This window comes from Haplochromis burtoni, unplaced genomic scaffold, assembly GCF_018398535.1.
Source record: "Haplochromis burtoni strain Fernald_Lab_line unplaced genomic scaffold, NCSU_Asbu1 Contig_97, whole genome shotgun sequence".
NCBI lineage: Eukaryota > Metazoa > Chordata > Actinopteri > Cichliformes > Cichlidae > Haplochromis > Haplochromis burtoni.
Window position 1 is genome coordinate 738,018 of NW_024582458.1, and position 15,689 is coordinate 753,706.

The 15,689-nt window shown below is 41.9% G+C and overlaps 1 protein-coding gene across 1 annotated transcript; it reads right to left on the bottom strand.

Moving 5' to 3' along the window:
* Positions 1–946: 946 nt before the first annotated feature.
* Positions 947–15,265, bottom strand: bin2b (bridging integrator 2b). Its single transcript, XM_005933474.3, has 12 exons — positions 14,906–15,265; positions 12,584–12,664; positions 11,614–11,668; positions 11,097–11,191; positions 8,981–9,076; positions 8,751–8,858; positions 8,562–8,647; positions 7,754–7,829; positions 7,586–7,668; positions 4,481–5,105; positions 4,231–4,323; positions 947–1,435 (listed from the first exon to the last, which is right to left on the bottom strand). Exons 1-12 carry the CDS (start codon positions 14,996–14,998, stop codon positions 1,322–1,324), a joined length of 1,605 nt encoding a protein of 534 aa, XP_005933536.1. The 5' UTR covers positions 14,999–15,265; the 3' UTR covers positions 947–1,321.
* Positions 15,266–15,689: the final 424 nt, after the last annotated feature.

Consider the following 15,689-nt stretch of genomic DNA (forward strand, 5'->3'; position numbering starts at 1 on the left):
CAGTACATGTGCATAATGACCAAAACTAGCACCACTGACAAGGTTAGGGAAGATGACCGGGACTGATGAAGGTCGCTTCAGGGACTGAGAAGTGAAGCAAATACAGAAGACTGCTCAGGTTGCAAGAAGTCACAGCCTCTCACATGTTCTTGGCAAGTTATCGGTCTTGTGGCTAGTTTCAAGGTTTACTGGCTAGAATGTGGGGCTCATTTTGTAGACAGCGGTCCCAATTAGATTAAAAATGGAGGGTAAAGCAGACTACGCTTTGGCACAGACCTACCTTGTCACTGATCAGCGATGTTCCATCACCACAGAACACCAGCCAGGGTGGGAGTTTGGGAAAGTGCAGTAGCCCCATCACCTATGTTCACACTTAGAGTTACAATATAGAGAACTAAATATGTAATGACACCAACACCCTGCACATAATTAAAAATGAACAATAATCCAGGGGTGTAAATTTCTCTTTATTGCTTCGTTTTTCAAACTAAAAGTGTGATAGGAACTCATGTTTGTTTTGGAAACTGGGAGTTCCAACTTGCAATGTTGCACAGGGGAAGCCCCAGCAAATTACATTTCTACTTTCAAAACCTTATGTGACCAACAAATCACATCAGTCTGTGTCGTCACACAGAGCTGCCTCGTCTGGTGATAGACTTTCTCATTCAAACGACAGAGCTGCCAGGCTGAGGGTAGTCTGCCCCAGCTTTTTGTTTGTTTTTATATTTGACAGATCCCACTTCCAAAAAGCTCTCACAGTCGATCAGTCAATGTGTCTCGAGTTTCAAGTCCTGACAATATTTTCACATTCCTTTCGAGTGAATCACTGCAGCTCTTTCTCGGGCTCAGGCTGTTTATCAGCGGCCCTGCAGCGACATTATGCTTTACTTAAAAACATACAGCAAATGAAACCTACTTTGTTAAAATCTTACATCAGAACAACAACTTTTTTTTTTCTTACAACTTTATTAGGAAACATTACACAGGATAATAACATGGGCTTAAAAACATTTTTTTTTTTCACAGTGTCTCATAGAGCAAAATGCCTTAAGATTTCCAAATGTCTTTTACAAAATGTTCTTCGGCTCGTTCGCTTTTGTTCCACAAGTTGCAACATCATAGCATGAGGGAAACCACGTGGGAATTGTGCTCATTTGTTTGGACAGCTTCTGCACCCATAACATATGGGTTCACTCCCTCTCAGTGTGTGTGTGTGTGTGTGTGGCTGTGTGAGGCTGTGTGTGTGTGCATGCGCGTGTGAGTCACCAGAAGTGCCTGATGGAAGAAGAAACAGATTACAGACCGAGCAGTGACTATTGCCTCACTCTTCTTTAATGGGTCGGATAAGTTTTTCCGAGAAGATCCCGGAGTGATTTTCTGCATCCTGGTGCTCGTTCCAGCTCTGCTCCCTGACCCCCCTCACCACACCTTCCTCCTGCAAGACACAGTAAACACATGTGAGGACTCAGGGAAACAAATCCACCCTCTGATTAGATACTCGGGACATGACAGTAAGATTTACTAACAGGGTGAAATGGTGCTTCTGAATTCATTTCCACACTGTGTACACAGTGACTGGGAGACCAGTCCGTGAAAGTAAACTCAAACTCAGCCGTGACCAGAAAAGGAGTGTGAAAAGATGCTAGATAACCTCGACATGGAAGTTGAAAGATAATATAAAATTATGAACAACTTCGAAGGTTAACAGTTGTCACTATGGGAAGCTAAATGTGCATTTCCATCTTTTTTTCGGGACTCGTTGAATGCCATTATTATTTAAATATCCTGATCAGAGCAGCTCTCAATATGAATTAATTCTGTTTTTTCTGGAAAACAGGCCTGTGCGTCTCCTGTGTACATTGTTTTGTTGTTGTTGTTGTTCTTAATCATTGTAAGTAAGCTTTTTCTCACAGCATCTGATTACAGACTCCATTCATGCATTTTCTCCCATCCGGGTCTGGGTCATGAGGTAGCATAAGCAGACATTCCCAGACGTTCCTTGATCCCAAGGCAATCTTTCCGGTACATCCTGGGTGGACATATCTGAAACGCCTCATCTAGGAGGTGCACAGGATGCATTGCTGTCAGATGACCCAACCACCTCGACTAGCTCCTTTTAATGCCTGGGAATCAGTAACACTAGTCTGAGCAGCTCCTTAATAAAAGAGGTCTGGGTGAGCCCAGACATCATTCAGACACAGCTCATTTCTGCCACGTGTCTTACTTGTTGTGTGACAACAACAACAAGGCATTCTTTATACTTTATTCTAGCTGCTCCATGCTTCTTCGCCGTGGAACTACTTCCACAGTTTTTGTGCAATTTTCACCATTCAAATCTTTAAAAAAGAAAATATTCTGCTATTTCTGCTAATGCCAGCTATGACTTTTGGTGCTCAGAACTTGTATACTTTTTGAGATACTAAATTTTTTATGCAATTTTTTTGTCCCATTGAAATGAATGGACCACATTATCAGTGTTGTCACTGATTTTGCTTGCCGGGGTGAGCTGTGCTCAGTGAGATGAACAGCCGTTCTCAGAGCGGGAGGCCCGGGTTCAAATCCCGCTTATGGCAACATTTTTTTTTTTTTTTTTCCCAGTTAACACTTTAACTTTTTAAACTCTTTTCAACACAAATTTCAGCTTCTTCGCCCCTTTTCAGCAAAAATACCAGATTCTGCAGCCGTTTTCAGCACAAACTGTTTTCAATGGAATTTTTTCACCAGTTTTGAGCACAAATTTCAGTTTCTTCACCTCTTTTCAGCAGAATTTTCAGCTTTTCCACCTCTTTTCAGTTACCTGAGAACTAGTTTGGCTCAGTGAGATGAGTAGCCGCCTTGAGACCACAAGGTCTGGATTCGAACCCTGCTCATGGCAACATTTCTTTTCAGCTGACAGTTCAACTTTTTCACCTCTTTTCAGTACAAATTTCAGCTTCTTCACCCCTTTTCAGCAGAATTTTTGGCTTTTCACCTCTTTTCAGCAAACATGTCTGCTTCTTCACTGGATTTCAGCACAGTTTTACTTCTTCAGCTGTTTTCAGCAGATTCCACTACATGGCATTCACACTGCATTTTCGCAGGAAATGCAACTTTTTCTAGTTTTCTTTCAGTCACTACTCGCAGCCATAGGTGAAAGCAGGAATGTAAACAGAACGTACAAAAAAAAGTACCGAACTGGAAGAGCAGTATCCCCACCCCTGTACTGTACATGGCCTCTCACTCAGAGCAGCTCCACAGGGGAAGCAGAACCTTTCACACTAGTTTGTGCCCTTTTCCCACCAGAGAGGTGAAGTTTCATGTCTCTTTGACCAGATTTGGCAACCAGGGATCAGACCATTAAGGCCTCTTCATCTTACAGCTGCTCAATCCAATTTTTGTTACGGCTGTGACAAAAAGTTAAAGCTCTCTCCAATCCCATGCTTCAAACACCTTGTCATTTTAGTGCACAAGTACATTCCCAGTTTTATTTATCCCACCATTTAGTGCAGAAGAGTTAAATGTGGAACACTGTGCATGCCTTGCCCTCAATAGTGGCAACAACTGGCTTTGTAATAGAAACAAATAAATTTAGCATCCATGATGATGCTAACTATAAATGGCTAAAAGCAGATTTTTTTTTGTTGTGGGCTTGTTTAGTGTAGTAAATGTTAAAATATCACCTTGTCATTTTAGTGCACATTCACAGTATTGTTTATGTTAGGTTTAGGGTCATCCTCACTACTGAAGAATTTGGTACCTTGTGTTATCAGAGGCGCAAAATGATGCAAAAAAAGTTCAAAAACATGCAATAAGTAGAACAACAGAAGTGAAATTTTGCTGTGTTGTCATTTGATGTACATCCATAACGCGTCATGTGCCATTTCAGACACTCTGCTGTGGATATTCAGAATGCTGAACATAGTCTACTACATCAAACTACAGTGTAGTGTAAACTGCAGTGCATTTTGGTTTGATTATAGATTCTGACGACTATTCCAAGTTGATCAGCACAGCAAACTATGTACAAACTATCACCTCCACTGCAAACGACTGGACTGTTTTGATTTGCTGGTGGGTTGAAATACGCAGGCATGTGATAAAATGCATGTTAGCAAGTACCTACACAGAAAGGCCAGAAACAAACACAGTGGCCTAAATGACATGTCCAGGTCCAGAATGTGTGTAATCTCTAGAGTGCAATGGGAAGTAAGATATGGTTTACAAGTACACACTACACAAACACAAACACACCTGTTGAGTGTCAGCAAGAACCATGATGACATCGCCCTCTTCAAACTGGAGCAGGCCTTCTTCAGATGCTGCGTGACTCTCTAGTGCCACCCCCTGGTGTAAAACAAAGCTGTTTTATTCCACATTACCACACGGCTGTGCTGTTTAAAGGCTTAGCTCACGCAAATTATTAAGACTCTCCCGGTTATTTTAGGGCGACTATACTGTTATAGAAATGTCAGCTGTAGCTGCTTTAAGATTAAGTGTGTACCTTATAGAGGAAGCCTGGTGGACTGGGGGAACCTGAGTCATCTCCTGACTCTAACCCTTCATCCAAATCTTCCTGCTCCTTAGCAGGTAAGAGGGGGCTTTCATTGGAGCGGAAGGATACACGAGGGGCTGGAACTGGTGCCGGTTTGGTATTGGCCTCCTCTGATGTTGGATCGCTCTCAGCATCCTTATGTGGGGCATCGCCACCAGCAGAATCCGAGGGATCAGTGATCTCCTGGCTTGCTGCTGCCTCTGACTTTGGTTCTCCCTCCTTGCTGTCTTCTGACTGGCTTTCAGCGGGCTCCGACGCAGCTGCTGCCTCTGGATTTTGACTGCTCGTGTCGCTCCTGTCGCTGTTGTCACATAGCGACTGCCTCTTGGGTGAGCCGGTGCCACTCGAGCTGAGATCGGAATCTGATGAGCTAACACTTTTCGAAGGGATGCTGCTCTCTTCTGCTGGGATGCTTTCTTCAGCGATGTTTTGAGTCTTTGGGACAGGGGAAGAGGGTGCAGCACCTTTGCCGTTTTGGGAATGCACGGAGACGTGGTCAGCTGGGAAAGCGGTGTTGCAGGGTATGGGATTGGATATAACCAGGGACTTTCTCTTCTTTGACTTGCTGCTTGTGCTATTTAAAGAACAAAAGCACATTATTTGTGACCGAGTTATCATTAACACCCCAGCATACAGGAAAGAAAAAAAATAAGTGTCCAAAAGTAGCAGAACCCTTTAAATTTAAAGATCTAGAATTTTCTGTGAAATCAGTGGACTTTGTTGCAGTCAAGTATCAGTTTGCTATTCTTGACGCTGAAGCAAACGCCACGTCATTTGCCAAGTGTGGCTTCCTCCCATCTACAAGTTACATTTCTACCCAAAGTTGCACTGAATTCGGTGAGGAATGCAGGCAAAAATCAACAGACAGCAGTCCTACAGTGTTTTCAGCCAACCTCAGTACTTGTAGAGTTCTGTTTTAGGTTATTTTCCTGTTAAAGGAGCAATGACCTGTGTTGAGAAATCAGTTTTACCCCGGTTCTTTTTATTCCTCGAGCATCCAGAGATGGCACCGGACTCAGTAGTCATTTTCACAAAATCTTTATTCATCTTTACTGTTCTTCATTTAAGCATGCACTTCTAGAAGGGAAGATGAGGCCGGTGTCCCTCTGCAAAAATCTTCACCCCTTTGTTAGTTACAGCCAGCTTTATAGAAGTGACCCCATCATAAAACCCCCCACGGTGTGCTGCAAACTCTGTCTGTGTCTATGTGCACAAGCACGTGAATGCCTACATGTGCACGTTCCCACGTGTCTATGTGAGTGCTCGTGTGTGACTGTGTGCGCATACCTGTGTGTATGTGTGAGTGCACATGAGTGAGTGTGTGTGTGGATGTGTGTGCGTGACAGTTAAAACACTGTGGGTGTAGGTAACTGCCTAGGTCATAAAACCCCCTCTTCCAAACCACAGTTACAAATGTTGAGACCCCCACCCAGGTATCCTCTGGGGAATTTCCGCTCAGTGGGGGAGAAGCCTTCTAAAATCTACTCCCAAATTCACAACACAATAAGGCCTTTATTACTTTACAAACAGTGTCTCTACAATAATTCTACATTCTATGACAACATATTTCTAAACTCTAAAATAAGCTAAACACTCCTACAAATGCAACTGCAACAGAGTCCTTGAACACTCTTGACAAGTTTCTTGCCTCAGAACACCTTTATAATTTGATCCAATTCAACTAATACTGCACAGCATCAAGCAGACACATCTGGGCCTATAGTATACCTGACATTTAGCCATAATGAGAATGAGCTGTGGCTAAGATGTGTCAGCAGCACTGTGAGAAATAGCCAAAAGTGCATCAAAGAAAAGTGAACGCATGGGCCAAATATTATTGCATAACATATCTTAGACTCCTCTGTGTTTCATAGTGAAAGATTTTTTACTCGTAATACCTAACATGCCTCACTAAAAAGCTTTAAATGGTTTAATCGCAGGTGCAAATTTGTTGTTTTTTCCCCCCATACAAAAATAATTAATAAACCAAAGCAGTACTATATATTCTGAACCCTGTGGTTGACACACTGGAGAAATACTTTAGGACACTTTTAGGATTTTTGGGATTCTCAAAATGCTTTGAATTTAATTTATTTGTCTTTAATTTAAATGATGGTAGTTTTCACACTGAAAAAGCAAGGCCTTCTGTCTTAATGAAGAGCTAAAATGGATCCACATCATCCCCTCTACAAAGTTTCATTGTCTACAACAGGGGTGGGGAACTGCAGGCTTCAAGGGCCGGTGTCCTGCAGGTTTTAGACCCTGGGTCAACACATCTGAATCAAATGATTAGTTCATTACCAGGCCTCTGGAGAACTTCAAGACAAGTCGAGGAAGTAATTTAGCCATTTAAATCAGCGGTGTTGGATACATCTAAAACCTGCAGGACACCGGCCCTTGAGGCCTGGAGTTCCCCAACCCTCAGTCTACAAGATAGGAAGCACTGAAAGTGGATGCTAGTTTGAGATTTTGTTGTTTGTTGAGTTACAGCCCATTTAAAGATCCAGTATGGGCGAAAATCGCAAAAACACGAAGAACAATCTCCCAGAAGCATCAGTACAGGATGCAAGTTAGAAAAAATTGTGGTCAGAGAAAAAAAAAATGTGGTTAGAGTATTTCATTTAATTTGGTTTCATGAAGAACTGAGCGTTCTTATACGAATACAAACACTTTTGTGCCAAACCCTTGCATGTCTGTGTCATTTATTTCAAAGATAAAACTTTTGCAAGGCTATGTATGCAACACCTTCCACTCGCCTATGTGGCCATCTTATCGCTTCCGACACAGAAACAAACAACTCTAAAAACAAGTGTCCACATTTGGGCAACACAATGAGAGCAATGGAGGTCTCTACTCTACCCACATTATCTCCCATTGTTTTCATCTCCTCTCAGCTGTAAGAACCATTTTAGCATCTTTCAGTTATTATTTTGGTTTCACGGGAGACTATTTTAAGCCTGACAGACAGAGTTTGTATGCATTTCAAGACAAGACATTTCTTAATGCGCACACAGCTGCCACAAATGATGCAACATGTGCAGCAGAACACCCTACCTGTTCAGGCCCTTGATGATGAAAGCTTTGCCCGAGTGTTGAGTCTCCAGTTTCTTCATCACATTGTACAGCTCACGGTTCAACTGTAAACACAAGCACACCGTCCACCTTCAATTCACATTGCCGGTGAGAGAGTGAGGAAGTTGAAGGCGATGTGTGACATCTTACCCCGCTCATTTCTTTATAGAAAACATCCCTCAGGTTGGAAATGTTTTCGAAGACCGTCACATAGCAACCTATCCGACTGCACAGACAAAAAGACAAAGTTGAACTTTCAGTTTGTCCACATGACACTTTTCTTAGGTTCAGTTATACTGGCTGACGTACCTTTAAACATATAAGCCACGTAAATATTGGTTCACATCTTTCTCTTTTAATTCAGCTGTTCTCAGTCTCTTTGCTACATGTGTATAAAATCAAGCACCTAACTATGCAGTCTACCCTTTATAAACATGTGAAATAATGGATTGTTCTAAAAGGTTAACTGTGGTACCGTAATAGGGTGCTACCACTGCAAAAAGTCCATTTGTGGAATGTCTTCCCTCTTAAATATTCCACAATCAAGTAGTATTATTGCAAAGTGCAAGCCTTTAGGAGTCACCGCAACTCAGCCACCAAGTGGCAAACCACATGAAGTATTAACATCAGCACAGAAACTCCACACTGGGAGTTTCATGGCATGGGTTTCCACGGCCGAGCAGCTCCTGTAGGTGTAACGTGAAGGTGACCCGGGACTTGTCAATATAGTGTATACCCTGTCATCTCAACTTTGTATCCAATACAAACATAAAAGCTCCCAAAATAATACAAATCTGTATAAATTTAATCTGAAAGGTGATTTCATATAAGAATGGTCGAAATATGCAAGTCTTAAAAACCTACATCCATATTCTACTTTTATTTATCCACTCATGACCCAGATTCCCACTGAGATTCCACTGAGCTAGTTCTGTGTCTACTTGCTGCTGAAGCATACCTCTGATGGAGAACAGGCAGCTCCTCGCGCAGCTCGTTATTTATTTCTTCAAAGACATTCTGAGCTTTGTTGAATTCCTCTTCTGCCTGTTAAGGAGGATTTAAAAGAAGAAAATACAGTCGAGATCAGACGTCTTTGTCAGCGGCACACTGCACGTCTGTGCTGCGCAGGCTTTAACAGTAATGCTACCTTGGCTATTTTAGCTTCATCCTTTTTCTTTGCACCCTGCAGCGCCTCCAGGTGGTGTCGTGCTGAGTCATAGTCCACCAGTTTCCGTCCACGCTTGGCAACTCGTTCCTGAAAAACAGTTTTTCAAAGTGAACACAGAAATTCAAAGACCTCTTAGCACCTGAGAGACCAAAGTAGCTGTTTTAGCGTCGCCTTGCAGTTCTGCAGGACTCATTTGAGCGTCGGCTTACCTTGACTTCAGGAAACTGGCTTGTATAGTTCTCCATGGTGCGGACAAGCTGGTCATTTATCTTCTCTTCATAGTCGTTCCACAGCAAGTCTTCACTCTAAGAAAAACAGATGGTGCCACATTAGAGTTAAAAACTCTTGTTCCCATTGCACTAAGCCACAAATAGGCAAGCATACAAACAGTGTTGCACATTATGGAAAGCTTCAGTCGCAGTTTGTCCAATGTGAGAGCTGACTTACTAATGGAAACCGTCCCATCCACAAAATAATTAGTGACAAGGCCCTCGCTTTATAGTTGACAGTTAGTCAACAGTGGATACTCCAGGCTTTGGTGTGTAATTTAACCCTGTACTCGCCCAATGCTCTCCATCCATTGTCATTTCATCCTTACAAAGATATTTTTATTGACATTCCATGGTCTGTGTTTGACATATTGCTGCTTAACTAGCATTAGTCTAATTTTGAATGTCTCATATAAATATTTAAGACAACTAGAAAATTTGCATTTCCTGCAAAAATGCTGTGTGAAGCTGTACAGCTGAAGCTGTCTGCTGAAACTAGCTGAAAAGTTGTGAAAACTGTAATAACTTTGCAGAAGCATAACAACTTAGCAAAGATGTAATTACTTAGCAGAACTGCAATAACTTAGAAGAAACATAATACTTGGCAGAAACACTATAACATAGCAAAACTTAGCAGAAATATTGTAACTTAGCACAAACATGATAACTTCTCAGAAATACAGGAATTTAGGAGAATTATTATATTTAGCAGAAATACTATGATTTAGGAGAAATACTATAATATAATATCTGTATTCAATGGGTATAACTTGCTTGACTATTTGACTCTAGATGAAGGTACTTTTAGCTGCTCCTTTATTTCCCATGAGGTCACCACACCAAACAGAACCACATGTTTGATTTGGCAGAAATTTTACACTGGATACCCGTCCTTACTCACACTCCCATTTATCTGGGATTGGGACCAGCACTAGCAGTACTCGAGCTTGTGACCCGTTCCTTTCTCCTCCCAGAACCAGGGATATTTTGTTTGTAAGGCGAATTTCTTCACAACTACATCACAGCACAGTTGAGTTCAGCTGTGCAGTGGCAGATATACCTGCTCACTGTAGCAACGATGTAGGTAAACATAATTATTGAATTTCAGACTGTTTGTTTTAGCCAGAGACTCCGTGTCAACTCTTTGCATTGAGCAGCTGGAGAGAACTGCATCTAGAAGGACTTTGGAATTAAACAGGTCAAGACAGAAAAATAATATCCAAACTCTCCTCATGAGTTTCTGGACCTCACACCAGAGAGTGAACTTGCATTTAAATGTGGGTATTTGTTAGTACATGTTGCATGAAGGTCACTAATATTTTAAAGAAGTGTGTGATTCCAGCCAGTGAAACGTATTGATGACATGATCCACAGTAGTCCTAAGTAAAAACTGTATCAGTAGGATTCAGTTCAATTCTATTCTATTTATGAATCGCCAAATCACAGTCAACATCACCTAAATCAACAATCACCTCAAGGTGCTTTAAACTGCAAGCTAAAGACTCCGCAATAATGCACAGAAAACTATCTATCAGATGACCCTCTGTCAGCTCTTAGCGACAGTGTGAAGGAAAAACTCCCTTTTAACAGGAAGAAACCTCAGCCAGGCCATCTGCCATGACTGGTTGGGGGTGAGGATCTAACTATATATTGTACAAAAAAGATGTCAGTCTGTGTAAGTGCCCTAAACTAGCATTCTTAATAATGGCCAGCAGGGGGCAAATCCTTTACAGTCTGGTTGTACAGAAATCTATGGAAAAATTAGCCTTCTTCTCAATTAATCCATGCCCTCAGTAAACTATTTTTGTATCAGTTTATTGCCCCATTTGCTCGTTTGTAGTCATGGCGAAGACAAATAATGCCCAAATTGTAAATTCGAGTTAGTAGATTGACGACAAAGAAGGGCTGGCCTAACTTGTGACTGATAAGTGTTCAAACAGTCAGATCCCAATCTGTGCTTGTGGCATTTAGCTACCATGCCACAAGGGGGCGGGGGGGGGAGACACAACCAAAGTGGGACTTCCCAAATAAAACAGTGGCTGCATCATAATCCTACTTCTGTTATAACAGCGAGATCTTTCACTCCATCCCAGTCTGATTCATAGATGTCGCTCAGCGTCTGGGATAGCCGCTTAGATGTCTCATGCATGCCTGTAAAAAGGAAGAAAAAAAATAAATCTTAAAATGTAGTCATGACTCCATGGGAATAAGCCCATCTACCTTCTGGCAGCACAAACAGCACCACGGTGGTATTGTTTTTAATGTTTCTGGTGCTGCTGCTGCACCCACATTACAAAGGCCAAAACAACACTAGTTTCCTGACTGGAGCTCACAATGCAGGCGCAAAAGCTGACAACATGAAAAACAACGGTTTCTCATACATGACTCACATATGCGATGCTGCGTCTGCTATTTTTTGTTTTTTAAGGCGGGATCAGGGATCTTTACAACTTGGTAGCGCAGACAGGATTGCAAAAGTCTCCCACAAAAAAATAGAAGACTTTCACTTCCCTAGTTTTCAACTTCTCCCCTCAGCTAAGACTGGGGATTCAATCCATGCTTTGCAAACCCACCTTTCACTGCTGCATAGTAGGCTTTGACATCTTTAAACAACCTGCTTCCGTCGATCTGCGTGCAGGAAGAAAGGAGAAAAGTTCAATTCAGTGACGCCCAGTAACAGTTGGACAATATAAGAAAATTGTGCTGCATCATTTCCTTGACATCAGTGTGCTTCAGCTGGACTGCAGGCTGTTAGTTTGCTGTGAAACTCTCTCTGCATCAGTTTGCTTGACATCGCAGCTCCTTGCAGTCTCACCACAACTTGGAGCTTAAATTAAATAACAATCACAATATCTTATGTGGTTTTTGTGAAGTGAAAGCAGCATGGAGTGTCAGTGGGTAGACTTCCTTCCTGTTGCTCTTCGGCAACTTCCCTGCAGTATGTAGTGTAGTTGTTTGCCACTCGGTGAACTTAAAACCTGAGCAACAGAAGCCCAACAGTGGCAGCGATTACAGTATTAATACAGTAACATGGAATACAGATCACCAGTACGCAACAATAAATGAAGGCATTTTGTTACTTTTAAAATGAAAGTGGTTTTGCTTCCTCTTTTCTAAATTTTAAATAGTCTACATTTAGAGCTGTTCAGAAAGGCCAGTCTGAGGCTTTCAGTTCGTCAGCCTGTAAAAACCTTTCTTAAATGACAGCTCTTTCACAATTTAGGGTAATGCTGCACACAGATCTCTAGGGGAGACATAGTAAGTCGTATTTACACAGAACAGATAAGAAAATAGGCAGGAGCTCTGTCTTGCATTTCCTGTTTTCAAGGCCAGGATGATTGCCTGAACTTGTGAGTTGGCACGTCAGTGCAGGGAAAAAAAGACACAAAACACTTTTTGGCCCTGTTGCAATTATGTGAAGAATTTTGGTAAAGGGAAACAAATGAGCTTCGAAATTAAAGATGTTAAAGGGGTTTTATCAAGGTTGTAGAGCAGAAAGCAGAAGACTACCATTTAGAAACTGTGGTTACGCTGTTGGAGTACCTGCTGTTTGTTGAGGTTCTGGGAACAGAGCTCAAACTGCTCATCTTTGGTTTCCATAGTTTTGCCCAGTTTCTGAAGAACCTGAAAGCATAAAAAAAAGAAATCAGATTGAGTAAATTTTAACAATATGCCACGAGAGGTTTCTACAGATTGTGCTCATACAGATTAAAGTTAAACTATATCAAAGCCTGCCTACAGGTGCTGTAAAGTACATGCAAGTGCAACTAAATAATATCACCTAAAGTTGGAATTTGAAGAAAGCAAATAGAAAAATTAGGAACTGCAAGTAGTAAGTTCACCAGACCTCACCTAATTTTACCAATATTTAGCAGGTATAACACACCTGAATCTCCCACAGAACTGTTGAGTTACTTTATTGGTGATTGTTTGTGTTGTGTAGTTCAGCTCCACCATTTGTAACGCCTTTTTTTTTTACACTATATAAATGCAATAACATTAAACCTAATTCATTGAGTTTTCCTTCACATGATGTTTTTGCAGATGCTGTATATTAGGTCCACAATGATGCGTAGGCAGTCCAACATGTAGTAAAAAAACAAACAAACAAACATTTCAGCTTGGTCCTCTAGTTATTTAGTAGCTCTGCTTCAAGGGCGCCCACAACAGGAGAGCACCGACATTCCCTCACATTCAAATGGTCCGTTTAGTGCATAGACTGTAAACAAAAAACGGCTCCCATCACATCACCAGTGGTTTACAGACTTTCATTCTGAAAGTTCAAGATTGGCATTTTGGCTGCCGCCAACTTGATGTTTTGAAACGAGACAAGATGAGCTAAGAAACCAAAGGATCCTGAATGCTCATACTGCAGCACCTTGCTAATCACATGGTAGGCCCACCCTAAATCACACCCTGCATTGTCATCTGTTCTGAACCTAAGAAAGACCGTAATTTACAAGATTAACATCATGCTTTTTTCACTAAGACTTGAAACCAGCATCTGTGTCCAGACGTTTACTGAGGTCACAGACATGTAGGACATGTTCAATATGTCTGATCTGCAACCAGCCATGTTGCCCCCTGACAGCCATTAGAAAGTTTACACCATTTTGTCACCACCTTTAAAATACAATCTATGACCAAATTACATATTTTTTAAAACTATATATTAAACTCTGCCTCCAGCATCTGGCTGCTGAATCACTGAATGATGAATTTTTGAGGCTCAAATTGAAAAAAACCCCCAAAAAACTTAAAAATAGGTTTTGCAAACACAGAAAATACAGATGACTGTTGATTCTTTAGAGGTTTGTGACCACGACATGCAGTGATACACACACTTTCAACATAACAAAATAAACCTGTGTAATGTAAAGTGGATCTATCTGACAGTGTGGATATACTGACCTAACCAGACTAACACTCTACATAGAGCACCATTTACACCCGTCCCAAAACTTAACCAGACACATGTGGCTAACTTTTTCTGAGCCCTTCACCGCTCAACGAGTGCAGCTGTTTGAAACCTTTGACTTGAAATCTGCATATAAAAGCTCTCATCATCATGCCCATTCTTTAATTTACCACCACAGAAATCACAGAGTCGCCCCAAAACAGCCCTTTAGTCTTCACTGTACCGAAAAAGCAAGCCTTTGTAGCTGCTGCTTTTAGGTGGAGTGGTGAATTCAAGTTTGTTGACCACAAACCGAGAAAGACACAGCTAGTGAGAGGAAGTGCACAGTCAGGAAGTAGCAGCATTTCTGTGTCCGCACACAGCTGCATAGCAGTGAACAACAGCATGTTGCTCAGACGGGGGAAATCTAAGCTACCGTTTTATTAGTGGTTAAAAAAGGGGCCAGTTTAGTGAGGTTAACGGTGAACCCACACGCATGAACTGGAGTAAGTGGCTCAGTCTGGTACAGCACAGTGTGCAGACTGCTTTGAATGCTGTCTTGTGGTCAGGATCACAGTGCGTAAACGCGTCCAGATTGATTGATGCCCTTACAAACCATGCAACGGAACACAACTGAAAAGACGGCAGTGATGAAGTCGAGCAGTTCTCTCTCACACACACACACAGATTACAAAAGTGAAATCAGTGGGGGATTTTTTTAATCAATCACCCTGCTTAGAAGCGAAACACAATTTCAGAAGCCTGTCATCGTGGGAACATGATGCCAAGGTCTCTCTCCCTCTCTCATACTGGCTTTTTCAGCCCTCAACACCGAGCAGCTTAATAAAACAAGCTCAATATGTCCGTCTCATAGTTTAACAGAGCCGTGGCAGTGACTTTCGGGCACTGTCAAGAAGTTGCGTGGGCTCAGTGAAACTTTTTTAAAAAGTGGATCTCCTCTGGCTCACCTTCTCCTGGGCTCGATTCAAGGACTTCTGGACCCGTTTCGCGAAGATTCCGGCTCCAGCCTGGAGGTTCGGGCCCATCTTATTCTCCGCCATCGTCAGCTGTCGCGCTGTCTCTCTCTCCTCCCTGACTGCTGTGGGCTTCCTCCGTGCGACTCAACTACGACTTCAGCTGTTGTAGGCGGAGGTGGAGCAACACGATGTCAAAACGCGCGCGCGCAGCCAGAGATCAGTCAGCTCGTCCTGTTGCGACTTGTCAAAGAAATTAGGCCATTTGGAAACGTTCCTGCGTGTTTTCATCTGCTGAAAACACGTCACGTAAGAGTTGAGAAATCCACTCCTGCACCTGCGGCCAGGTAAACTCTTCCAGCGAAAACTCACCTGAAAATTATGTGCGTAAATTACGCTTCTGTGGTGCAGCGCAGCTGATTCAGCGACGTGACGTAGGCGGGCAGGGTGAGGGTTAGCGGCAGCAGATGATGCTGCCAATTATTTTTATTTTTTCAAAGAGAATTACACAAGACCTCACGTATCAGCCTTTCATATTATATGTCTGACCGGAGATTTCTTTACGGTCGAATATTGTTATTCATATATAAAGGGTATTTGCCTATTTGCACTACTCTGCCTGGTTTACACCCAATGTCATTTACCCATTATATTGTATATTGTATATTGTATAGCTTTCTTGTTATATGTAAAATTGTATTGTATTTATTTATTTAAATTTTTACTTTTTAATTATTTTACCTGCATTTTTTAATCACTCTTATATTTAAATGTTCAT

What these genes read in the sequence shown, in the direction of transcription:
- bin2b (XM_005933474.3), bottom strand. Translation starts at nt 14,998, where the DNA reads ATGGCGGAGAATAAGATGGGCCCGAACCTCCAGGCTGGAGCCGGAATC. An exon ending in AGAACCTCAACAAACAGCAG is followed by an intron (nt 11,669 to 12,583) that starts GTACTCCAACAG and finishes TCCTGCACGCAG; the next exon opens with ATCGACGGAAGCAGGTTGTT. An exon ending in ATCATCAAGGGCCTGAACAG is followed by an intron (nt 5,106 to 7,585) that starts GTAGGGTGTTCT and finishes TTCTTTAAATAG; the next exon opens with CACAAGCAGCAAGTCAAAGA.